At 41.3% G+C, this 25,343-nt stretch overlaps 3 protein-coding genes across 8 annotated transcripts in view; 2 read left to right on the forward strand and 1 right to left on the reverse strand.

Annotated features, from left to right (window-relative positions):
* The window catches only part of LOC311488436 (hyccin 2), a 41,819-nt gene extending 26,242 nt beyond the window's left edge, over window positions 1–15,577 (reverse strand). For both annotated transcript variants that reach the window (XM_084545146.1, XM_084545145.1), the window contains exons 1-2: window positions 15,268–15,577; window positions 1,654–1,738 (exon numbers count right to left, since the gene is read on the reverse strand). The gene's annotated coding sequence lies outside the window, so the exon portion shown is untranslated. The remainder of the gene's footprint in view (window positions 1–1,653; window positions 1,739–15,267) is intronic.
* A 217-nt stretch (window positions 15,578–15,794) lies between these two features.
* LOC311487871 (CASP8 and FADD-like apoptosis regulator) lies at window positions 15,795–20,674 on the forward strand. Of its 2 annotated transcripts, none has more exons than XM_084544270.1 (10): window positions 15,795–16,330; window positions 16,540–16,805; window positions 16,897–17,002; window positions 17,167–17,302; window positions 18,138–18,187; window positions 18,294–18,324; window positions 18,508–18,554; window positions 18,653–18,731; window positions 19,062–19,566; window positions 19,649–20,674. In XM_084544270.1, the coding sequence occupies exons 1-10, from the start codon at window positions 16,295–16,297 to the stop codon at window positions 19,776–19,778; spliced, it is 1,386 nt and encodes a 461-aa protein (XP_084400396.1). In that variant the 5' UTR covers window positions 15,795–16,294; the 3' UTR covers window positions 19,779–20,674. The 2 variants fall into 2 exon arrangements, with proteins under 2 accessions (XP_084400396.1, XP_084400397.1); XM_084544271.1 differs by having other exon boundaries at window positions 15,797–16,335; window positions 16,439–16,805.
* A 2,689-nt stretch (window positions 20,675–23,363) lies between these two features.
* dip2a (disco-interacting protein 2 homolog A) overlaps window positions 23,364–25,343 on the forward strand; it is a 76,767-nt gene continuing 74,787 nt past the window's right edge. For all 4 annotated transcript variants that reach the window (XM_084544349.1, XM_084544347.1, XM_084544350.1 and 1 more), the window contains exon 1: window positions 23,364–23,856. In XM_084544349.1, the coding sequence (XP_084400475.1) occupies window positions 23,733–23,856 (124 nt within the window). In that variant the 5' untranslated portion in view covers window positions 23,364–23,732. The remainder of the gene's footprint in view (window positions 23,857–25,343) is intronic.

Raw genomic sequence — 25,343 nt, forward strand, 5'->3', positions numbered from 1 at the left:
TGTTTCTCATGGTTTATATAAAAGTAAAGCCACATATGTACCCCTCCTTACTTTTTTGGCAGTAAAGAACTCAATTATAAGTTTGGAGCTACAGTATATTCAAATATGAACTAAAGAGCAAAATCTCAGATTACTTAACTCAGTAAACATAGTTTAGAAGCTCTCCAGTATTTCACACCAGAACTTTATTTAATTTACGTTATTGAAACAAATCCATTATACAACGACTCTCAGAATGGTGCAAGTAAGCATGAAAGTGTTACAAAACAGCCTCAAAGGAGCGAGATATCTGATTTGCTGCAGGGCGGGGAGAGACAGCTCATGTTCGCTGCTCAGAGCAGATGGAGATATGAACTAGAGAAACCTTCTTGTGTGAGTACACTACTTAAATCTGAGTCCGTGAATTGAAAGGCTCCATTTAGTACGCTTGTTCAGCTCTTTATGAAAGGCTGACTCATTCATTTCCTCTGGCTTGTCAAACTGTCAAAGACTCACAGAAATTCTCCATCGGCGGGGCAGGCTTATCAGTTACCATGGGAACAGCAGTGAAGTGACTAGCAGACAGTGGCGAATATACAACAACAAATATAAAAAAAAACCAAAAAACAATTATACTGCTCTCAGAAAAACAGGAAGGTGCTGTAAGTGATGTGTGAGAACCGATAGACCTTCACAATTATGAAAAATATGGCAAAATGTGTTGTTATCCTCCAGGTGCTATCTTCAACAGCACAATAATGCTGAAAAGGACAGCGAATTGCATTTGTTATTTGTAATTTTTCTGCCTTTTTGAGAATTAATCAGATAGTTGTAAGTGAAAAGAGACAGGATGTACTGGGAGGACAGAGCTGAGATGACACATGATAACGGGATGGCTATAGCTGCTGTTTATTGGGTGCCTGTGTTAAAACGTCTGCAACTATCTGGAAAAATTATATATCAGTCAGATTAACAGCGGAAAGATTTTCAATAGCTGACCACCCAATTCTGTTCAGTTCATTCTTGGGTCACAATATGAACAAGGGCGCTTTGACTGATGTTCCTGAGATATCTTGAACGGGACGGGACCTGAAAAAATAATGCTTCCGTCTCTCAAGGCCAATAGTATGCACACCTAAACTTCCACAAATGGACGAATTAGTGCATATCAAAATATTTCTGAAGAAAAATGCAACATACTGCAGGTATTTTCCTTGATGGTTCACATCCCTGCCAGTAGCCATGTTTCCATAAAAATGTCACATTAATCTGAAGCTAACTTTTTGGGAATTGTTGCTAGAAAAAAATAAGAAGAAGAAAGGACATGTCAATCGCTGCATTTCAATCGAACAACTAGACCAGGTTGTGTATTGTTATCAGCAGATTCTACATGTAGAGCAGAAGAAGCAGAGCTTGAGAATAATAAAAAAAATACTTCAAGAAGACAAAGCAAAACTCACCTTCATATGAACCTTAGTGTGATAGTGGAAACTGCTATAAGAAGCAGTGAATGAAAAAGTGTTTCGTTGAGTTGTATGTTGTTGAGAAATGGTTAAAGACAATGAATGACAGAATCTAGTAAGGCAAATAACATGTTAAACATTGTATATATGTACATGAGATCCTTTTTTTTTTTTAGGGTTAAAAAAAACAAATAAATCCCCTTGTGCTTACCTCAGTGTCCCAGAACTCAAATCTCCACTGGGAGAGGCAAACGGTTCTCCACAGTGCCACACATCTGTCGCTCTCAGAGGGTCACCTGCAACACCAAGTAAAAAAAAAAACAAAAGGACCCATCAATCGGATCATCAAGGGAAGAACCGGTCATCTTCATGTCACAATAACTAATGTTAAGTTATATTGTTTCTTGCTCAGTAAATTGGTGAATTCTCTGAAAGCTAATGCGAAAACCATCACAGAATCCTGGAGCACAGGTGTCTTGTTTTGTTAGAAAATAAAACACTCTTAAGCACATAAAATTTGATTCCCAATAATATAAGGCTGGGAACGCCAGTTATCATCATCATCATTGCAGCTCTAAATATAGGTAGATTTTTTTACATATTAACTTCAAACGGCAACTCACAGTATGAACGGATCTTATTTCACTGTAAAGGGAAATTCTGCTAGCAAAAGCCAAACAAAGCACCGAACAACACAGTGACTTAGAAACCAACAGATGGTTGCTACAACAGTACTAGGATCCTCTAATAGGTACGGAGTAATCTTGAAAGCTGTTGCTCCAGGGTAGAGAAGCCTTGCCTGAGGCATGCAGAATGCAAAATGTAATTTTGTCTTATAATGGACACTATGCATTTTTTCCCAACCAAACATTTCATTTGGAAGGTTATTTTGAGTCACAGCACAAGGACTCAATTTTCAAGTTTCCTGTTGTTGCATAGCAACAGTCAGCTGGCCAACTTGTTGTCCTTGCCTCCTAAAAATGCATCACGAGGATCCACACCCATAGCATCTACAGTATTGGACGGAATAAATCAAGGCTTCAGTGACACACACGAAGAAAAAAAAAGAAAAAAGATGCTGTGCGGAGAGAGCCCACACTGCACTGCCGCATGTCCCTGAGAAGCTGACGGTGCCACATCACTGAGCGCTCCATTCGCCGCTAGGTGTTTTGAAGCCTCGTGTTTATCTGAATGAATCTTACATTAGCAATTCATCGCGAAGAGTGCAAGATAATCACCATTCCATTTGTCTGAATTGATGTGCATACTCTCGACTGAAAGAAGGTATTTATTTTCCTTTGCCAGATAAAGTGTGCTCATTCAGTATGACTCATCAGTGCTCAGGGTAACCGTGGCTCCAGGTTGAGTGGATACAGAGAGAGAGAGGCACGAGTTATGAATAATACTACATCTGCAGCATAACTACATTATACGTTAATGACAAAATCATATAAAATACAAAATAAGGTCTGAAGGGAAGATTTTTTTTTCGGTTCAATTACATGAAATCAACCTGACGGTCATTGGCTCATAGGGCTTTCTTGAACAGTTTGGGATATATTAGGCCATTTGGGTAATGGTGCGAATAAATAAGAATGCCAATAGATTGGGTTGGGATTGGATAGTCCATTTCCCTTTGTTTTAGCTCCTTTTAAAATATGCCATCATCCTGTATAACTGGGAATCGTCACAGACAGGTTCATCAGCACTTTCACTTGTCAGATTAGTCGGAAACTGACATTCCATCCAGTTCTATAAATAAATATTTTTTACAGTACCAATGCACCCAAACCTGGCATGAATCTAAACTTTGACTAAGCTCGTTTCACCCAGACACAAAGAGAGTGCCAAGTCCCATATAACTCTTGCAAGCAGGTATATAGAACCATAATGGCTCCTTGTTGACTTCAGTGAATATCAGAGAGGCACGCAAGTGAAACAGACCGGTGTCATTTGAACCGTAGACATGGGAAACTGTATCACAAGTCAGACAGATGGGTTAGAGCTTTCCCATTAACTAGCCACAGTGTCAATATGTTACTAACAACAGCTGAAATGAAAATACTGACCTTTTGTCAGGTTCTAAGAAACTATATTTGGCTGCCGCATACTTTTGAATAACATTTGCTTGTCCCCGGTGCTCTCCAGCCGGTCGCCACTGTTAAATATCTCCTACACTGAATGAAACTGGGCAAAATGACAATAAGCCAACTTTCCTTCAAGGGACGCTCTTCCTCTACGCAGGACCTGCTCATTGTCCTGTGGTGGGGGCTCACAGGGGAGTAGGAGAGTGCCGACCCATCCTGTTTACGGGACTTCAAACCCCATATCACAATCACGTTGCTTAACACACTGCTGAACAGTGCACAGGGTAAAAACAAATCCAGCAAGTGTTTTTGTGAGCTTAGTTTCAAGTTCAACTATGTACTGCAAAGCTTCTGTGTCAAGACTGACCCTAGTTTCACACTGGTGGACCTTGGACCGATTAATGGATAGTGAAAAAAATATATCCGTGTCCCAAGTCACGTCCTGTTCATTCACTCACTACTCTCAATAAAATAAACACACAATAGTTTAGTCAGTATACGGCAGTAAATTGAGATTCTGGACACTTTCTGATCATAGTTTATTTTGGGTCATCATCTTCAATGTAAAAGGAATCTGCAGACGTTTACCAGAAGTAACTTATATGTTACTTGCTAAGGTTGTTAAAATGATGTGAATACCAGTAGCTGAAGTTATTCAGTCAGAAGGAATTTGGTACACCAATGATTAACTGAGAACTGAGGCCAATGAGCAGCCCAGCCATGCAGATACTGAGGGCTACATTATTTCGCACAAACAGTTACAAGGGAGGAGAAGGAACTGTTCACCAAGCACACTCTTGATTATAGCTGCGTTCATACTGGAATAAGTACTGCACTTGCTAAGCTGGTGAATGCAAACAGTCAAGTCAGGGCTAAACTCCAAAACTGCAAGATAAGATGATTATCTTCAATGTTTGATCAAGGCTGCTATGTGTGTGGGTGTGTCATGAATTCACTCTCAACCACGCAGTCACCTCTCCTCCGCCCGGACATACGAGGCTAACGGCAGCCGCAGGAAGCTAATCATCGTGCTCTTTAGACAAAAACTAATCAACTCAGTCCTATGACAGAGCAACAAGCATTTATACTAACACCACACTGCTGGTCTCTGAGTGTATGCGTGTTTACCATGCAATCCTGTTTGATGAGGCTCAACTGTAGAAGAGATGAGGTGGTAAACTAAGGGCCTGTCCACACAGAAACGCAAAAACGCAGAAGTTTTGCATCGTTTTGGCCGATCGTCCACACGTATCCTGTAAACGCATTGCCCTAAAACGCACTTTTCTGAAAACGGGTCCCAGGGTGGAGAAATTCGCAAACGCACCTCTTGCGTTTCTGTGTGGACAGACACAAACGGAGAAAACGATGACGTCATCGCCACACCCCCGAGCAGCCTTCCACCTCCCGCAAGACGTCTCATAACAACATCAACAACAATGGCGGACTACATGCTAGTTTTCCTGCTGGAGAAGATATTGAGCCTATTAGGGTTACATGGGCAAAATATCATTTCTCCTTGAGTTTGGTTTCTTCTAAAGCCGATTTGTAAACAGCGCTCAAGCTTTATGGGCATGCTCCGCCTCTTCCTCTCTGTTTTTGGTGAATTTATGAAACTGAAACAGCGCCACCTATAAGCCTGGAATATGAAGTAGCGTTTTCGGTCGTGCTGAAACGGATCTGTGTGGACGCGGATATTTCTTGAAACGATGCCCTTGAAAACAGAGAGGGAAAAGACCGTTTTCGTACGTGTGGACGTGGCCTAAAGAACAACCTACGAGAGTGTCAATAAAATAAAGTTATTTGAAACAGGTGATACCTGTATATAACCTTTATATACAACCTTAGCATGAAATCTATCACCTCAGCAGCTGTGAGCTGTTTGTTCATTCAAGTGAGTACTGTAGTGAGGGCTCCCTCAAACACCTAACAATACTCATCATTCATTGCAGACACATGACTCATACAAGTACCTGTGACTATGAGACTCAATAAACCAGTGTAAACAAGCACAAGGTTAGACCCCTGCAAAATACAAAGAGACACTCTTTACCACTGCTGCACCCAAAGCAGGGGAGACAAAATTGTGGTAGAAAAAGTTTAATAGTCCGTCTCTGTTACTATCTACAGTAGAAACAGACAGTATTTACATGTTATAAGCAAACGAGCTTGTATTAGTTCTTTTTTTGGGACACAGTTAAACATTTCATCTGCCAGAGCTGGCAGCTTTGCCGTTTTGGCTGCTGAATGAATCAGTGTTGAGTAGCAACTGCCATAACCATAACCAGTATCATTTAAAAAAAAAAGGGTATTTTTGATGAGCATTGCCACGTGACAGAAAGGACACGAATTATATTAAAAAAAATCAAGAGCGCAGCCCGACAGACTGTAGGAACATTTGCAAAAAAAAAAAAAAAAAAAAAAAGCACAGTGAAATGTTGTTGTAGCAGATGCAAATGAGAACACAGCATTAGTCAGGAGCGTGATAACCGGGTGCACGTGTAAATATGTGTCCTCGCACAAGTATCGTCATTTTCTGAAAATGTATTTTCGACTTCACATGAGACAGCAGTTATAATCCAGACTGTCATCCGTGCTAGGCCATTTACATTACGGAATCAAGAAAGAACAAATGAAGACTAAAGTCAGCAATTATTAGCAAAATATGTGGAATACACAGTTTTTTTTCCCAGTATCTACATGACTTATTGCCATACAAAGTTATTCTCGGCAGACAAGATGCTTCCTTTTTTTAGTACCTGAGGAACATAAACTCACTTGCCAGTTTATTAGCTACACTCGTCAAAACAAATGCATTCTATTATAACAGTCCTGCACTAAGTCTTTGCATCATAAAGTTTAGGGTGTTCAGAACATTTTCAAATAAATAAGAGCTGTTGATTCAACCGTGTTTTCATCTTGGAGGCTGCGGTTTTCAGTACTATTGAATTGTTCCTATTATTTTGACAAATCCCAATTTAGTCCAATTTAGTTTAATTCAATGCAGCTTAAAAGCACCACAAACTACATCCTCCAAAATGACCATATGGTATATAAAATCAAATAGGAGCACAGATGAAGTACAGTGATGGAACTTCATCCCTTCATCGATGATAGTAGAGAATCTGAGATTTCCAAACTCTGCATGAACAAACCAACGAAAAAAGGAAATGCCCCAATAGAGGCTGCACACATTGGTTTGTGTTGGTCTGTCTCGACTTCTCTTCTCTGCCCTAAATGAGCAGTGCTAGGTTTCAATAGTCCAACACCGGGGATTTTTCAAGGTCATCTTAGCTCAGCCAGCCATGAATTATTGAACTTGAGCGAGCTCTGTGCCTGCACCGTTTGAGCCATTTCTTCCTTTAAGTCATCTCCATGTGACCACAACTGACTAAATCTTCAACAACAATGACAACAGATTGACGCCTTTAGGTATTTCTCTTGCTTTAGCCTATTTTGCAAGAAAGAAATTGAAAAGAGACAAACAGAACAGGAGGAATGCCAGCAATTTTTATATTTCCAATAAGTTAAGACTAGACGAGTTAACTGAAGTGAGCCTAGAAGGCCTTAAATTCAAGTTCAGACTACTGTACAAAATATTTTAGTGTAACTGATCAGTGCATCAGAATAGGCTGTTCTGGAGCCATATTTTCCTTTTCTCTGAGATACCCTGCACGGGATACAGCGATCGATCGTTGTACCTCATTCCTATATTTGGTCCGACGGCATGTCTCTTTCAGGTCAGGCTATTTTCGTGCACGTAGAGTAGCACAGCGCACATGCATAAGTAAGCAGAAAACACACACGTTTCGTTTTCCTCGCTTCTAAAGTATTCCTCCAACACATCTGAAAAAAAGCCGAGGGAATTTCAGTCTTCGATACATGTGTTCTTCATGAAACACACGCTGTCGTGCTACGTGCCCGGGCACTCTTTATGCAGACACTTTCCCTAGGTACAGGGATTAGCTCTAATACCTGACTACGATGAACCAGTCTGCTGTAATCTCCCTGTGCCTCTGTCAATCTTTACAACAGCCAGCCACTCACCAGCAGAGCAGGGACAGCAGAACAGGGTTTATTTATAGCAAAAAGTGCACTGGAAAATTACCCAATTACCCAGTCTTCCTTACAGAATGATGACCATATAGAGTTTTAGATATAGTGGCAGACGGTTGCGCACGCCTCAGCAAGACACTAACAGAAAAGACTTTTGATGAGTAAACAGGCAGCAATAATGACTAAAGTCAATATGTTCTTGTGTAAATCTGCCCTGAAGACATGTGGACACAAAAACGACTTTTTTTGGACAAACAAAATATATTGTTAGGTAGGTAAAACAGGGAGAGACAAAACATAGGTACAGAACAGAGGAGACAAAGAGCAAGTGAAAAATTAGCTATCGTTTCTCCCTCATCCTCTCCTCGTCTCTCATAGGCCTGGCTGGGGGAACTGAGGCGTACGCACATCCTGGGCTAAAATTAGCTCTGCTGCAGCTGCAGGGCCAGACGTGTTGGGATGGGCCCGTGTTGCAACTAAGTACACACACACACACACACACACACACGCACACACAGACATAAAGGGTTCCACCAATTACACAGGGTGATTCACAACACACCACACCACACCACAGCACAGCACAGCACAGGTGACTGCCAACAGCATCCTGCCGCCCTCCTGCTCCTCAAACTGAAGTACACAAATGGCTTCAATGCAAATGTTGCGTGTACACACATCCACATGCTGGCTGCACTGAGGCCCTCCAGAGTGCCCGACAGGCCTCAACATATTAGCACTGGGATTAAGGAGGGACAACATGACTTAGTAAAGCTTACGGCATTGGCTACATTCAAACTAAGCATTTAGTTTGTCCTTATCCTAAAAGACTTCCAGTGACTTCTTGTGAATAGCACCCTATAGTTTTAAGATTGTATCTTGATAAATCATGGCAACATAAAGTAACACCATTACAGGACAGAACCCTTTCCAATGCAGTAATTTCAGTGTTATCATTTATTTCTTGTGTACAACCCGTTAAATATGTCAACTTGATCAACTTGAATGTCCCTGTGAACACAGAACCAGGAATAGGCAAACCATACAACAGAAGAAACTACAGATGGAGTCGGCCAGAGAGGAAGGAAGACCTCTCTCTCCAATTGGCTGTTCAGCTTGGCAAAACAGTCCACAAAATTAGAAACAAAGTGATTAAAGTAAAGCAGCCAAGTAGAAGGGGACCCAGAAGGCTCGTTTTTTTTTTTTTTCATCTCATCGAAACATTCCCATATGCAAATATTTTCACATAACATGACAATCTGGACTGCAAGAAAGGTAGACGAACTGATCAGCAGGGTTCAGGAGTGGCCAGTTCTACAGCAGCTGGTAGCCATCCCTCACCTCCCAGCATTAGAGGTACAATGTAGGATGTGCTGGTCCTTACTTATGTCTTAGAAGCTACAAGTAGCCCTTCCAGCTTCACCTTTTGAATGAGGAATACCGACCACTGCGAGTATGAAGAATTATTTCCTTTCAGGCAGGAGTAAAACATATGTGGCAGCTGGCCGTTGGTTGTAGTCTTTGCAGTGGGTACAACTGCAAACTTTCCGTCCAGACACAGGTGACACAAGGCATTTCTAATACAATACAAAGAATACAAAGAAGTCTTGATTCAATTATATAGTTGTTCCAAGCTGTGGTCAGTGTTGGTGTTCGCATTATAATAAAAGAGATGTAATATTCTGCAGGTGTAAACATTGCCAGCACCTTTTATGTGAGGCTGTCCACTTCTACACGACCACTAAGTACATCCTTAAAGAATAAAATGTTAACCAACGCTTTTCTGACACTGACAATAAAAAATGCGATGTGAAGCATTAAACTGTACAGATGTACTTTGTAAAAAAAAAAGCATCACGATGAGGAGGGGATTTTTTATTTATTTTTTTGGCAGTCAGGAGTTCAGTGACAGTTGAAACAACGGACACATGACCGCTAATTCCACAGTATTTAGCATCGCTGCTGACAGTGTGAGCAGCTCAGCATTTAACTTTACTCTAGAGAAATGGAGGAAAATGCTGAAATGTTATATAAGCCGCTAAACGGTCTCCTGACAATGGGCCACCTTGAGCTTTCGTGACATGCCATGACCACAGCCTGCAAAGCCAAAGGCTCAACAAGGGTGAGCGAACAGAGGGGAGGCGACGCATTATAACCTCAGATTCTGGGAGGTCTGCAAATACAAAGAACAACAGGCCACAAAACTTGGTCCCTCAACTTCCTTTCAACCCCTTAGACACATAATAGTTGTTAAATCAAAGTGATTCCTGCAGAATGAAAAACAACAACAATGTTGGCTACATTTTGGTTCCATTCATTGCACTGCAGCGGCCACAAAGAAATTACTCTGGCTGGACAATGACTGAGTTGTGCGAGCTACTGTAGCCAAGTTAATATGCATTAGCCGGAGAGTTTTGGCCAGACTTTGTGTGGCTAATGAAACACTCAGTCACTCGAGTATTTCAGACCATAGACATCTAAAAACAATGGAATTATGTAAGCCATTCTTTTCAGTCTTTTGACTCTGTTTAAACTAACTCGGCTTCTCTAAGCGTATATTTGATTGCCAAGTTACTTCAGCAAAAGCCTCCACTTCCCTTCCTCCATCTTTTCTTTCATATCACAACAACAAATAACTGGCAATAACTCAAAGGCTCCAGGAATCAACCAAGCTCTGGCATCTGTTCAACTTCAGACAGGCGCCGAGTCGTGACCAGCAAGCTGAGCAGGAGAGCAGAGAGATGACCAACGGGAAGGTAAAGCCTAGCAACTCTGAGAGGATGATGACCCAATATCTTGCTTTAAACACACTGACCGTTGAGCCATGTCAGTAACACAGAGGCTGTGTTTCCCCTCCACACACACACATTCTGTCACCCTGTAACAGGGGTAAAGTTCAGGTGCCTTTCGGTATCATGTACACTGTGTTAAAGGGTCAACAACAAGATGCGTTCTTTCCTCTTGTCCGAGAGTTACATTTCACAGCAAAACTTTGTGTGGGGATTGGTCTTAAATAACAACATTACTGGCGATAGACTTTACCAGCCTACATTATGTGCTGCAAACAGAAACATGAAAGTAAGAAGCGTTAAAACGAAAACTATGCCACAGCAGGAGATTCCCACAGAACCCAGATCTCCTTTTGCCACACAACCCTTGAAATATGTCTGGTCTCATTGCGCAAAACTTATGAGACGTTCAACTATCCCAGCTATTTTGACCTTTGGGTAAACACTACAGAGTACCAGGGTTGGTCATTTATCATGCAGAAATGTCAAACATTCACAAGCACCGGCTTCTCTACTGAGGATTTTCTGTTTTCCTTTCGCCGTTAACTGATTTGAGATCTTGATTTGATCCGTTTGATAAAATGTTACCTGCTCGTATAAAGTTTTTTGAGGTACTTTGCTCAGTCTGTCACTGCAGGTAACAGTTAATGCTAATGTGGAGAAACACAAACAGCAGGGGATACATGTATAGGTGTAGGTTTCTGCTCTATCTGTGATTAAAGTCTTTATTAAACCTCAGTAGATCCTCATTTCTTTTCCTATTCAAAGCCTCTAAACCTTGTTAAGAAGAACGTGAAGGTATCAGTGTGGGCTTCAGGAAACTGGAATGGTATTTCACTGATTGTCTTTCTTTTCTCTATCTATCATCAACAGACAGATTTGAAAAAAAAAAAAAAAAACAGCTGGCATACATGTTATAAGTAATCTATTCACTGCATCAGGGCATAGCGGTGGGTTCCAGTTTAACCACTTACGAAGAACTAAAACTACACAAGTTGAACGCCTAGCCGGTTTTACAATTGGGCTTATCATTCACTTAAGCAGAAACTTCACAGACTACCTTCTCTCTAGACTTGAAAATGATAGTGCCATACACACTACAGGACATTAGGATCATGGAGCCTACGGGGGAAATGCACCACCTGACATGATCTCACAGGGATGTGGATGTAAACAAGACTGTGGTGCTGGAAGACGTAGTAATAGGGAAAAACAAGAGCAGGAGGCTAAAGGAGTGTGGATGAACAAATGTTTAAATCTTGAAATTCTGGTACTGAGCATGGACCCAGATTAGACATCTCTTCTGGTGAGAACGGGTGAATTGGAGAATCAAGATTAAGTTGAAATGCACTAAACGCCTCTCAAACACTAAAATCAACCAGTCTTACTGTAAAGCAGGACAATGTCTGTGAACCCTTCCACAGGAACAGGCCATTTCCTTTAGGGATAATCTACTTAATCTAACCTAATTAAAGTATTCACATACACCCAGCAAACCAAAACACCAATGATGGTAGAAAGGGACACTTTCCAGATACAATGTTTTTTTGAATTCTTCCACTGCCAAAAATAATGGAATCCACTTGTTCAAAATGAATTAATTTATAAAAGGTCTTGCTTACTAGTGATAAATAATTAGTGCAAACAAACAAAGGTAAATGCTCCTGATTCAGCATCCTGCACATCCACACATACAAGGACAGAATAGGAGAGCATAGGATATATTTACTTTTACATTTGACTTTTTGTTAGAGGGGCTTTTGTTCTTGATATGCCAACAAAATGTTGTTATTTTATTACAAAGTTTGTTACACACTTTTGAATTCAAATGCAGCAAAACCACAACAACTTGCACAGTAACATGACTCAAGGTGCAAAAACATGTCACCTATTCAATTTGTTCAAATCAAATGAATCAAAAATTATTTTGATATATAGGTTAATAATTTCAGTCAGAATATTTAGTGATTTTATGCTTTTATTTGTGAATTTAATATCTTTTTCTTTGGATATTTATTCAAATAAACAAGCCATATGAACACAACACTTTTGGACATAGGAAAATAACAAATTTCACTATTTCTTGACATTTTAAATTAAATTAGCAGATTAACAGAGAAATGAATCTGCAAATTAAACATCACTGGGCGTATTCTTTGTCATAGCCCCGGTTTCAGGACACATATCATGCACTTCCACTTCTTGTGAAAGAGGAGAAACAATACTGTACATCATGGAAATGGTCAACACTCAGAGAGACCTCATACCTGGCAGTGCAGTGAGTCAGCAGCGCCACAGCTCTCTCTGCATGCCAACCACAGCTGACTCTCAGACTGCACGCAACACGACTAGATAGATTTGACTCAAGACTTTTAAGGATGTCAAGAAACCGATCCGGGTGCTGAATTACAACAAACAAACCGAATCACATCCAGAAACGCTGCATGAGCAAACTCTCCAGGGAAAAAGTGAGAGGTTTCTCCTGCGACTGCCACTGTGGGTACATAGAAGAAACATGGCAGCTCTGCTCGTCTCTGCTGGAAGGGCAGGGGGCTTGCTGCCTGTGTGATCCTCTGGCTCTGTTGGAGTGTGCACAGTGGAAAATAGTCCCCACTGCTAATCCATGGCAGGCTAATTACAGCTTTGATCCCCTAAGCATGTGCATCACCATTGGTGGGAGGGAGGCAACACACCATGGGGCTCAATACAAGTCAGCACAGTCGCGGTTTCATTTGTTTTGGTTTAGGGATGTCTCAATATGCTGACAGCCGGAGCAGATGTGCAACCAACATCCAACCAACAAATCTGTGCATTATCAATCAGACCAAATACTAACTCAAAGTCCTTTAAGTAATTACAGTGTACTGTTCACAATCATGCAATCCCAAATTCCATAATGTGATCCAATATGTTTTAGGGGCCTACAACAAAAACACTGGGTTGAATAAGTTAGCATGTTTCACTGAGCAGCATATGAGACTCAACTCCTGGAGACACAGATTAAGTGGGTAAATGGAGTTTCTGTCTAAAATAGGCTGCAGCTCTGATGGTAGCATAGTCCCAAAACACATGGTGGCAGAGAGATATAGCAAGGGAGGAGGAGAGAGGAGGATGACGGTTGAGGATGAGCAGCAGATGGCATGGAATTATCTGGATCTTCAGCTCTACATCTTTTCCCATTACACCATTATTTTAATGGTGGCTTATTTACACAGACCAAAGCCAGTGCAAGCAGCAGCCAATTTATTTACCGATGCCGGTTTTAACAGACAAATAGCACTCACGCTCAAGAACGGAAATTTGTCAGTCAAAAAAGATGACTGGAAAATTACTTGGAAGAAGCAAACTGAACACCTGGTCTATACCAACACACTGGCCTGTCCACGTATAGCCTGTTAAACAGCCTGGGGCATGAGTGGGACATCTGTCTTTGGCCTAATGATGGTGCAGCTCTGAATGCAACACAAAGAGGTGCTCACCCTTCTTTGCCGAGGCAACGGAGAGGTGGATCATCACAACAGAAACATATACACTCACATACACGTATGCGAGGACTGTGGGATCACTATGGCACTGCTGAAAGCTCACATACATCGATCAGCCACAACATTAAAACCACTGAGAGTAAAAATAAATAACATTGACATAAAAGTGAAATGGTTTAGGAACTAAAAAAAAAAAAAAAACACATGATAAACAGCACAAGGTGTTGACCTGGCCTCCAGATTCACTAGATCCCAAACTGATCAAGTATCTGTGGGATGATCCATGGAGGCCCCCTACCCTCAACCCATAGGACCCAAAGGCCCCCACTAACAACAGTCTGTTGCTAGACACCACAGGACACCCTCAGAAGGCCCATGTCCATTCTCTGATGAGTCACAACCGTTTTGGAGGCACAAGGGAGACCTGCACAATATTAGGAATTATTAGGTCATAATGTTACGCCTGATCAGTGTGTATGATGCTTAAGTTCCTATGCACTCACTTGCCAGTTCATTAGATATACTAGTGAAAGCAACTTCTTATGTAACACCCATGGACGAAAGGTGGTAATTCATCTGTATGAGCATTTTGGAGGATGCAGTTTGACACACGCTTAATAGCATAACATTCATGAATCTAAGATTTAGTGCATCACTGGTGTACACAATGAGCTGCCAAGTGAGCGAATACACAGTGATTTACAATTCAGCAACTGAGGCAAACAATATTAGGTAGACACATCCCTCAATATGTTCTTAGACAGAGGTTAGTGCTGCCTGAAAAGTTATATATCAGGCCATGCAGTGCAAAAATTGGGGACTTCCGTCTATATTTTTCAAAATAAAACCGCTTAAAATAGCTGCAGTGGTTTGCGGAGATTAAGTATAAAGTGAAGATTTGACATATGCTCGGGACAAAAGGTGTAGCGCATAATGTGTGAGTGACAACACGTCTGCTGTTTGACCTCAAACACTGGAGCGTGCTGCTAACTCTGATAGGTGCGCACCTCCGCTAGCCAGGTAGTCGACTGCTAGCTAACGATTGGTTCAACTGCCACGAAAGCCTGGAGTCGTTCAATGTTAGCCAGCTTAGCTCGGCTTGCATGCGGTTAGCACGGCTGTTAAAAGTCAGCAGCTGGTAGATATGCTCATTTTTCATCATGTCGTGACCAGGCCGAAACGGCTGAGTGCTGGCAGCCTGGCTCCGACACCGAAGCATCTGCTGAGTGGTCCCTAGCTAAAGACGGGCAACACTTGTGTCGGGGCTGGCCACCCCGCTGACGTTCCTCGCCGCTGGTCCACATCAACATAACGCTGCTGGTGATGTTCCAAGTCACCAGCAGCCCTTGACTGCGACTACCTGGAAAAAATTGTGACTGTTTCGTCGGCTACCGGGAAAATAAATACTCACTCGGACTGAAGCTGGCTGCGGGGATGTCACACGGTGACTGTATTGGGGGAAGCAGGGGTAGCGTTAGCCCGGAACGGTCACTCAGGTCGTATATCTTTCCTGCAAACGGTCCCTCTCTCTCCACGAGCTGTACCTCTGTATGATTCTCTCACACACACTGCAATGGTGCTGAGCCACAACGGCACACGATTGGTCGGACGGAGCGGAACTCGGTGCGCTTTGGTAGGCAGAAGCTGGCGACCTGCGGGAGGAGGAGCACCAGTGCTGCATTCACGGCGGTAGGAAACTCTCAATACTGACTCCCGCGCTCTCACGCCACATAATCAGTTAAGTTTCCAAATTTCACAAGACGAGAGACATTGAGAGATACAGCAGCTGAAGAATATCCTGAACATGTCATCAAAGACAAAATCTTCACAGAAACAACAACAGATTAAAATATCGTTGTCTGAAGCAAAATTGTTCTTGTCACAAAAAGTGTTTATGATACATTTTGCACCACGTAGTAAAAAAAAAAGATTATTACTGTTATTAATTATTGCGTTTACCTCCACCGCTAGCTCAAGTTAATACTGGCTTAATATACATCTGGCTGTTATATCCAATAAAAACCAATAAACTTGAACGTCATATCCGATTATGGAAATTATGAACATTGGCGATTGGCCTTTATAATTGCCCTATGTAATTTATTTCTAACAACCCATCAAACCTGTAGTAAATGAGAGTATGTGAGTACGTAGGCCTATTACAAGCGCTGTAATAGGGCGTTGGCGATGAGTTGTCTAAACTAGAGATAGCTGGTGCTGTGGTGGGTTGTGGCTTAGCCTAATCTTTCACTTTCGTTTTCTTCGCTTTGAACTCTTCGGTTTTTTAAGAGTCTCAAGAAGTGGAGGTTTTCTTTCTTTATGATCATCTAATTTAATTGTGTGTCAGCATATGGGGATCTGTGATTCAAGCTGCCCCAAAGACTGGGTACTTTCCCCGGAAGAATGTATTTCAAGAAGTGCGTCATTTTCCGTCCATCATGGAACTAAATTTCTGTTCCATATATTTCGAAGCTGTAAGGTAGGCAGTCCCTCTATTCAGATACTGATCTTTCTGTTTTCATTACTGCTTTTGGAACTTTCACCTAACACATATATTTTTTTTGATCTGATCCGTTTTGTAGGAATCGCCCTTCGGTTGCAAATTAATTGATCATTAAATTGACCTTCAGCGTTTTTACTCTTCATTAATCCTTTTCCACCTAACTCCATGGACCACCTTCAGGAGATCGATCACATAGCAGAGGCTCTAGACAGCCGTGAGCGCAGGAGACTGCTATACCTCTGCGAAAGCTTGGAGACGGACACCAGTCTCGCCTGTGTGAAGGAGGCAATGAGATCTAAAGTGACCTCTCAAGAAAACAATGGTTTGTTTTTGGCAGAGCTCGTGTACAGGTTAGAACGTTTTGATATCCTCAGGAAGCTGTACCAATTCACCAGAGAAAACATAGAGAGGGACCTGAAACACAATCAGGTGCTATCAAAATTCAGGTAAGATGCATTTCAATATATATCTGGCGAATCATATGTATTTTAAGACTCTAAAATGATTTTTAATGTTTGTTTGTTTTACTTTCTGTAGGGTATTGATGGCTGAAATAAGTGAGGAGATGAACACTGAGGATTTGAATCGGATTAAATTCTTACTAGGCAAGACGATATCTCGAGAAACTCTGGAGAATGTAAAGGTGAGTAAGTGGCACTGGTTTCACTCTCCCGGAGTTGCTGTGAAGTTTCTGTCATTCTGTGCAAGCCACAGTCATTTAAAAAAAATGTGGACTACTTTTTACATTGTGTACCGAAGTTTACCTTCTGACTAAAATAGTCAAATCAAATTCCTTTTGTGTGACAGTATTTCTTGGACGTGATTGTTGAACTCGAGAAGAAGGATTCTGTTTCGCCCGAAAGAGTTGACTTTGTGGAAGAATGTTTGAGGGGCATTGACAGGATTGATTTAGCCAAAAGAGTGGCTTCTTACAAGATGTCAGGTGAGACTGTATGTTACATTTTTACACTGAGTAATTTCAAATCCACTTTTTTTTAAAAAGAAAGCCCACAGCATGGGAAGTGTGACGTAAGTGTACTTAAAAAGAAAAGGGTAGTGAAAGAAAAGGATCAATGGTTTTTATGTTGGTAACATAATACAATACTTCAGTAAAACAATATATAATCTGACTTAAAGAATGGTTTAAAACAGGAGGTTTATTTTATTTAATTTTTTTTCACTTTCACTTACATGTTAACACACGTAAGTGACAAAGCCAGTCCGTTATCTATGACCACATATCCTGTCGAAGGACAGCTGGAAAAGGTGCATATGTGACTACGCATATGTTTCCATTTCCATTACAGGGCCCAGAGAGACAAACAGCCATTCACACAATTTAAAATCACCAAGTTCACAGTTTAATTAAATAAAGTCTATAAAACCTGGAAACCTTGAACTTTGAATCCCTGTTGGCTGGGCCACTTGCCACATGGCATTCCAGTCACGTTTACGAATGTCATAGTAATTAAACCATATGTTGGAAGAGCTAGCTTATTCCAAGTCTATTTAGTCAATCTTGCTTTAAAAAACTGACAAAACAAACCCAGATCAAACCAGTATTGACTTTCTCTTTTAAAATGCAAACATTTAACTTTTCGAAAGAAATATATGCTTTACCACACATCCCATTGTTAATGTCCCTTGGCACAGTGAACATTTGAACTTCACGTGGACTAAAGAAAAAAAAATGAAACGAACAAGAGCAGGCTCATAATTATAGATTCATTTATCTATTTTGAGATTTATTTATGTTTATTCGTGATTATATTTTACAGTTGAAAGTCCTGGACTGCATTCATCTCGACTGCAAAGTTATAGCGCTCCGGTGAGTATGACACTGCTCAGTTTGTTATTTTTTTAATATCTTTTTATTTTCTCTCTCATGAAACCTGTTCCTTTGAATTATACTTTCTCTTTTGTTTCCTCTAAAGCAAACAAGACAAGGACAGCCCCACCGCATCGGTAAGGCAGGCTGTTATATATAAAAGTACCCTTCTCTCCAGAACTTCAACTGAAACAGATATTGGCAAATATTAATGTATGAGACACGGGCCTTACAGCTGCCTAGTTACAGCTGGGAAGCCCCACTTCATTCATATTCATTTCACTTATTGTTCATTTTATCATGTTACTTGTTGTCCTCAGCCAGAGTAAATGCGCCGTTGGTCGTAAGCAGAGAGCAGAGCTGTGAGGTGAGGTTTCTACTCGGCCTTAGAGCATTATCTTTATTTTTAAGTTTTATTAAATTGTGTATTTATGAAATGTCTTTCCTTGTCCCTTTCTATTTCAGAGATCACTAGAATCGTACAAATTTAACACTAACCCCAGAGGAGTTTGTGTGATCATAGACTGCGTTGGTAATGACGGAGGTGAGACAACAAACTCTGATACATCAGCATGCAAGTGGGATTTTACTGTTACAGCTGGTGAAATTGAGTAATTTTGTTGGGTGGTTTCCAGTCTAAGGGTCCGCCCCCACCTAAAATGGGTCACAACATTAACCTGATTGGTTGTGAGATTTTAATGTTGTGAGATTTTAATGTGTGTTAAGTTGCAAGAATAATATCATTAAAACATAGTGTTTGACTTAGCATTGAAGCAATAGTCAGTTTACTATAATACATTTAATAATCAATGTTCAACTGTATGTATCTTTTTAAAGACTTAAATCCTTGTTCCATCTGTCCTTGCTCCCTCAGAAATGTTAGAACAGACATTTAAGGCCCTTCACTTCAACGTGATCCTCCACAAGTGGCTGAGTGCCGACAACATTCTTTCAGCCCTCAAAACCATATTCAGACAGAGAGATAACTGCAAAGGTGACAGCTTTGTCTGCTGCATCATCAGCCGTGGTACAGCAGATCACCTCCTGGGTACAGACATATATGGCAGAGGTTTGCCTATGGACAGCGTCAGGCGTCTTTTCACCGCAGAGGAATGCCCTGAGATGGTTGGCAAGCCCAAACTCTTCTTCATCCAGAGGTACAGCGTTCCAGATTACACGCCCTGCGCCAGGATGTACCACCAGGATGAAGATCTAGAGACAGATGGCTGTGCTGGAGTGTCCACGAGTAATCACATCCCTACAGATGCAGACGTGTTCTGGAGTCACTGCTGGACAGATGAACATCAGCTGGAGCAAGGAGGACATCAGTCCATTTACCTGAAGGCTCTGACGGATGCCTTACACAAAACACAAACAAGGTACAGTATATATTCAACCTCTGTTCAGCGTCATGCAGTTTCCATGTAAGCTCATTTTTTTGTTTTTGTTTTGTTCTGACAGGGAAAGTAATATTTGTGACATCCAGTTGGAGGTGAACGGGGCCGTCTTTGAACATAACGGAAGGAATCCCGGAGCAAACTATTACCTTGATGTGAAACACACGTTAAGAAAAGCTCTTTTGTTAAAATAGATGTATCATATACTAATAATATATACACACGCCAGATACCACGCCTGAGAAGAACGGTTTACTGTGTATAGAGTGACACCTACTGGTGACATGTTCAGATGAAGGCTCCAATTATTTAATTTAATTGTTGTTTTTTTTTAAATGTATTTATTCAATATTACACAAATTGAGATATAGAAAAATAACTGTCTTTTTTGTCATATAATTTTGAATAATCTCACAATATACACACAAACATCACACATATCATGATTATTACATAGGGCAGCTAAATATAGTAGTAGTAGTAAGACAACAAGAAATTTAGCCACTGTTTGTTGTTGTTATTATTAATATAATCACTTTTTAAGATGAATAAAATGAACACTATACTTGATCTATCTATCTATCTATCTATCTATCTAGTGCCTTCTAGAGTTTGTTGCTTTTATACACTAATAAATGTAATATTATAATTAATACTATTAATATTAAGATACATACAATGTTCAAGGTGTGAGGAACATCAGGGCAATGCGGTGTTGTTAACTTTAGTGGCTACTGACAAAGGTAAGTGCTATTAGTCACTATAGTCACTGTTAATTGCATGTATTTGTCAATGTACATATGGAGGGCAGCTTGTATTTAATATCTTGCCTTTGTTTTCTTGAATAAGTTTTATTACATACCTTGCGACATTTTAATAAAGTTTATACTGAAACCTTGAGAAATGTTCTGATGTGGGTCAGATGCAGCGGTGGTAAGTAACCAAGTACATTGACTCACGTACTGCACTTTGCAGTACCTTTACTGATGAGTATTTCTATTTTATTCTTCCCTCACGTTTTAAAGTGTAATATTGTACTTTTTAGTCGACTACATTTATTTGGCGGCTCTAATTACTTTTATGCAATGGATAACATAACAAGTCTGTGAAGGTTCTCAGTCATCCAGGCCATGGTACATCCAAAAAAGGGTCATAAAGGCAACTGGACTTGTAGAGTTTTTTGAGAAAACATTTCACTACTCATCCGACTAGTTTCTTCAGTTCAATTCAATTCAATTCAATTTTATTTATATAGCGTCAATAACAATACAAATCGTCTCAAGACGCTTTACAAAAACCCGGCCTGAAACCCCCAGAGCAAGCCTGAAGGCAACGGTGGCAAGGAAAAACTCCCTTTTAACAGGAAGAAACCTCGAGCAGAACCCAGCTCATATGGAGGGACCCATCTGCCTAAGGCCAGCCGGGTACAGACAGAAGAAAGAGAGAAGAGAACAGCAAAGAGAGAAGAGAAGAGAACAGCAAGATAAACATACATCTGTCATAGATACACATATCTGACTAAAGTGTACATGTGGAATCTTATGATACAAACTGATAATGTTACATGACAGTTTGAAAATGTAAGAGGAATCATAGGCAGGTTGGAGAATTGTTCATTCAGGTAGGAGTGGATAACTGCAGGATTCCATGAAGACTGGGCAGGCTGATGAGACCACGACAACAGATGTAGTATAGAGCTCCACAGGAAACACACCACTCCAGGCCAGAGATACTCACAAGAAGAGGGGGGAAAAGGGGGGGGGGGGACACAGCAGTAAACATTCTACATAGTAATAGCACAGAATTGTATGACTAGTAGTATATAGGAAATTAGAGGGCAAGAGCTCTGTGCCAGAGAAAAGAAAGTGGAGGATGCGAGAGAGGAGAGAGAAGAAAGAAGGAGGACATGTGTTTGGTGCATCGTCCCCCAGCAGCCTAGGCCTATAGCAGCATAACTAAGGGATGGTTTAGTCCAGCCCTAACTATAAGCCTGATCAAAAAGGAAGTTGGAAGGAAGTTTGAGGTTTAAATAGGAACTCCTACTGAAACTTGCTTGCTGTGTTAACAACCAGAAGCCACACCGGTTTTTGGTTGTTAAACCTCAAACTTCCTACCAGTCACCAAGAACTAAAGAAGCTACTCGGATGAGTGGTGAAACGTTTTCTCAAAAAACTCTACAAGTCCAGTTGCCTTTTTTTTAACCTTTTTTGAATATAACATAACAAGCTTTAAAAGTACAACACATTGTTATAGATAAAACCAGTGGTTTCCAACATTTTTGGCTTTGTTTTTGTTTTTTTACAAATAGCGGGGTATAGTAGGGCACCATTTAAAATGTCACAAGTTTCGACAAGTTTCCAAAATAGTGATTTTTCTCTCTAAACTTCTCAGTCCAATAAATTTTAACAGACTTCTGCATCAGATCTTGGTTTTTCCTGTTTTTAATCCCACCATCCCTGAGGTTTATCTGCTATCTTCCACACTGTGTACTGATAATACCATAATATATCAATTAGGGAGACCAAACCAGTACTTTTACTTTAGTACTTAAACTATATTTTGATTTTAACACTTAAGCGGGATTGTCATGCAGGGCTTGTACTTGTAACTTGTAGTATTTTGATACTTTTACTTAAGTAAAATATCTGTCTCACATATTGCTTGTGTCCTTCTGCGCTGCTCTATTGAGAGCATACTGACATACCGCATCTGTGCGTGATTTGCCAGCTGCATAGTAGCAGAGATTGTTGTCACCACCACCCAGAAGATGACTGGCTGTCTTCTCACTAGCCTAGAAGATCTACACAGTTCTCACTGCCTCAAAAAATCAATTCTTAAAGACCAGTCCCACCCAGGACATTCTCTGTATGAAATGCTCCCTTCAGGCCGATGTTACAGGACAATCAAAACATGGACAAAGAGACAACAAAACCTAAAGTCTTAACCTTACTAAAAGCCAGGTCCACACGTTTAACAGCAGAACAGTGGTTTTAACATTCTGCATGTGGTTCTTAACTAAAGCTTCCCATTTTTTATATATCTTCAATTTTTTTTTTCAGGACTTAAACTTAAAGTGACACTTCAACTCCTTTCAGAGCTTGATCTTCAAGCCAAGTGTCACTTATAAGGCTTTCACTTAAACTGATCTCCTTCAGGACACTCCCATGTTAATGGATATTTGAACTCATTCATTCATTCATTCATCTTCTATACCCGTTTAGTCCTGTTAAGGGTCACGGGGGTCTGCTGCAGCCTATCCCAGCTGTCACAGAGGCAGGGGTACACCCTGGACAGGTCGCCAGTCCATCGCAGGGCTAACACACAGAGAGACAGACAACCACTCACACGCACACCTACGGCCAATTTAGAGTAACCAATTAACCTAATGAGCATGTCTTTGGATGGTGGGAGGAAGCCGGAGTACCCGGAGAGAATCCACGCAGGCACATATTTTTTTTATCCTGTATTCTCTAACTTTTCCTCAAAATAAATTCCAGTTTAGTAAATATAGGTGATATCGAATTAGCAGCCAGTGAATCAGTAAATTAATAGATGAAACAGAAAGCAGTGGTTCATATCCCTGCATGTGGTGCCTCCAAACACTGATTGTGACAGTAGGAGGCAGGCGAGCTGTATGTGGAGCACCAGCAGGCAGCGTCCAGGCACGCACTCAAACACACGAGCAGGCCGGCGTCGTGAACGCGCACGGCAGGGGCTGGTGTTGCTATGATGTCAATGGCGACTGCGCCGTGGGAAGCGAGCGAGGAGTTGAATGAGTTCCCTGCTCAGTTGAGGAGCAGCAGCCGCCGACAGCCAGGACACCGCCGGTGCCGAGGCACAGACAGCAGCCACGGAGACACCGGAAGGGCCCCGTTTTAAAACACTACATGGAAGCACAGAGCCAGGTGTGTCTGCTAGCCCCGCAGCTAGCCGTGTCATGACGCTTGGAGGGATTTCTCACACATCTGTACGACGTTGCAGCGAGACGGGAGAAGCACCAACACCCTGTTAGCTCTGAGCCGAAACCAAGTCAGGAGGTGTTGTTGTTGTTTTTTATATATATATATATTTATTTTTTCACGGTTGGCCGCATTGTCCTCCTTTACCGGAGACAAAGTGTAACCATTCGTCCTTCGTACTGGACCACCATGGCTGAGAGAACCTCCACCGGGTTGCTAACGATGATGTTGGAGCCCACGCCGGCTGTCGCTATGACCCTGCCGGCGGAGGTCCGGGAGAAGCTGGCGGAGCTGGAGCTGGAGCTGTCTGAAGGTAAGTTGTCAGCGGCAAACAACCATGTAGTCAAAGCATGCTGTTTGTTCCCCGGCGGTGCTTTAAGCATTATTAATGTGTGTGTGACAGCTACTAGAACCACCGCCCTTTATCTTAGCTGTGTGGCCGGAGCCCCCCCTGTGCTGCCTCTGAAGACTGACCGAACTTCTGCCTTAGTTTTCTCCTCATGACTCTTTACATGGCCGCAGGTACTCACTATATGAAACTATACAGCTCAGCAGGTTGTGCTTCACTAATACTTAGCTGCTCCTTGTGTATTTAGCCAGACTCCAATTCATTTAATTTGATTTGATGAGTCTGTCCTGGCTGCTGGACAAGCTGACACACCCATGATACTGTTGTGTTATGTGACTCAGACCTCCCTCCACACAACCCGCACGGTCTATTCTCTCTGAAGTTTCTGAAGAAGCAAAATTTAAAGCCAGCACATATTTAACCTAAACTTCCACATTTCCACATTCCCATCTTGCCAAACTCTAGTGGATCCTGCTGCCACGCTGTTGATAAAACAGTTTTAACTTATGGCCTCTTAGGAGTGTTTAAATGAACAAATGTCGGGGGTTCTCCTCTTTAAAGGATTTGGCCGATGTTACTTGTTTGTTTTCGTCGTTTTCCAGTCGGTGCACTCGCCTGAGTGTCCTCTATTTGACCCTCTATTTGTTCTTGATAGGAGTATAAAGAGAGCAAAGTGGTCCTCGTATCTGTAAAAAGTTTAGTAGAGCAAAAAACTTGAATTCTTTTTGGTTTTGTTTTCAACATTTATCTGAATTATACGACTGTTTTAATTGCGAAAGCTTACATTTCTACTGAACCGAATATCTCTCATTTACCAGTTCAGTAGGTACGCTAGTGAAAGTGAATGCATTCTAATGTAGCTGTCCATGTAGCTAAAGCTTCATGACTGTTCAGTCAGTGTTGGAAACCGTGTGAGAACGGTGGGTCATTTTGCAGGATGTAGTCTGCGGTGCTGTTAAACTGGACTGAGTAAACAGAAACATGTGTGGGTACAACACAAAACGAAAATTCACTCGTACCACAAACTGAATCCTCCAAAATGAATCCACAGTTGAATCAACAACTCTCTCTGTCATTTTAAACAAATGCTGAATGCCGTAACCTTCATGAAGCTACAATGTAGAGCAGGACCTTTCGCTGGCGTACCTGGTGAACTGATACGTGTTTATCTCTGAGCTTGCTGCACTATGAACAAATGTAACGTCTGTGGAGTGTAGAGAAACTGCTTTGACGATCACACTGACCTCCTATCAGAAACTCAAGGATAATCCTAGCATGCACCTGTACAAACCCCTCTACAATGAGAAAGCCTGGTGTGTTTATTTATATTTATCTTGATGAAAGAACGGCCAGTGATTTGCACACCTCTGTAGATACTTGATTGAAGTGTGATTCAATATAGAACCCTCCTGCTTCATTAACCCATAAATCAGTCTTAAATTTCTCCATAT

Source organism: Chelon labrosus (assembly GCF_963514085.1).
Source record: "Chelon labrosus genome assembly, chromosome: 5".
NCBI lineage: Eukaryota > Metazoa > Chordata > Actinopteri > Mugiliformes > Mugilidae > Chelon > Chelon labrosus.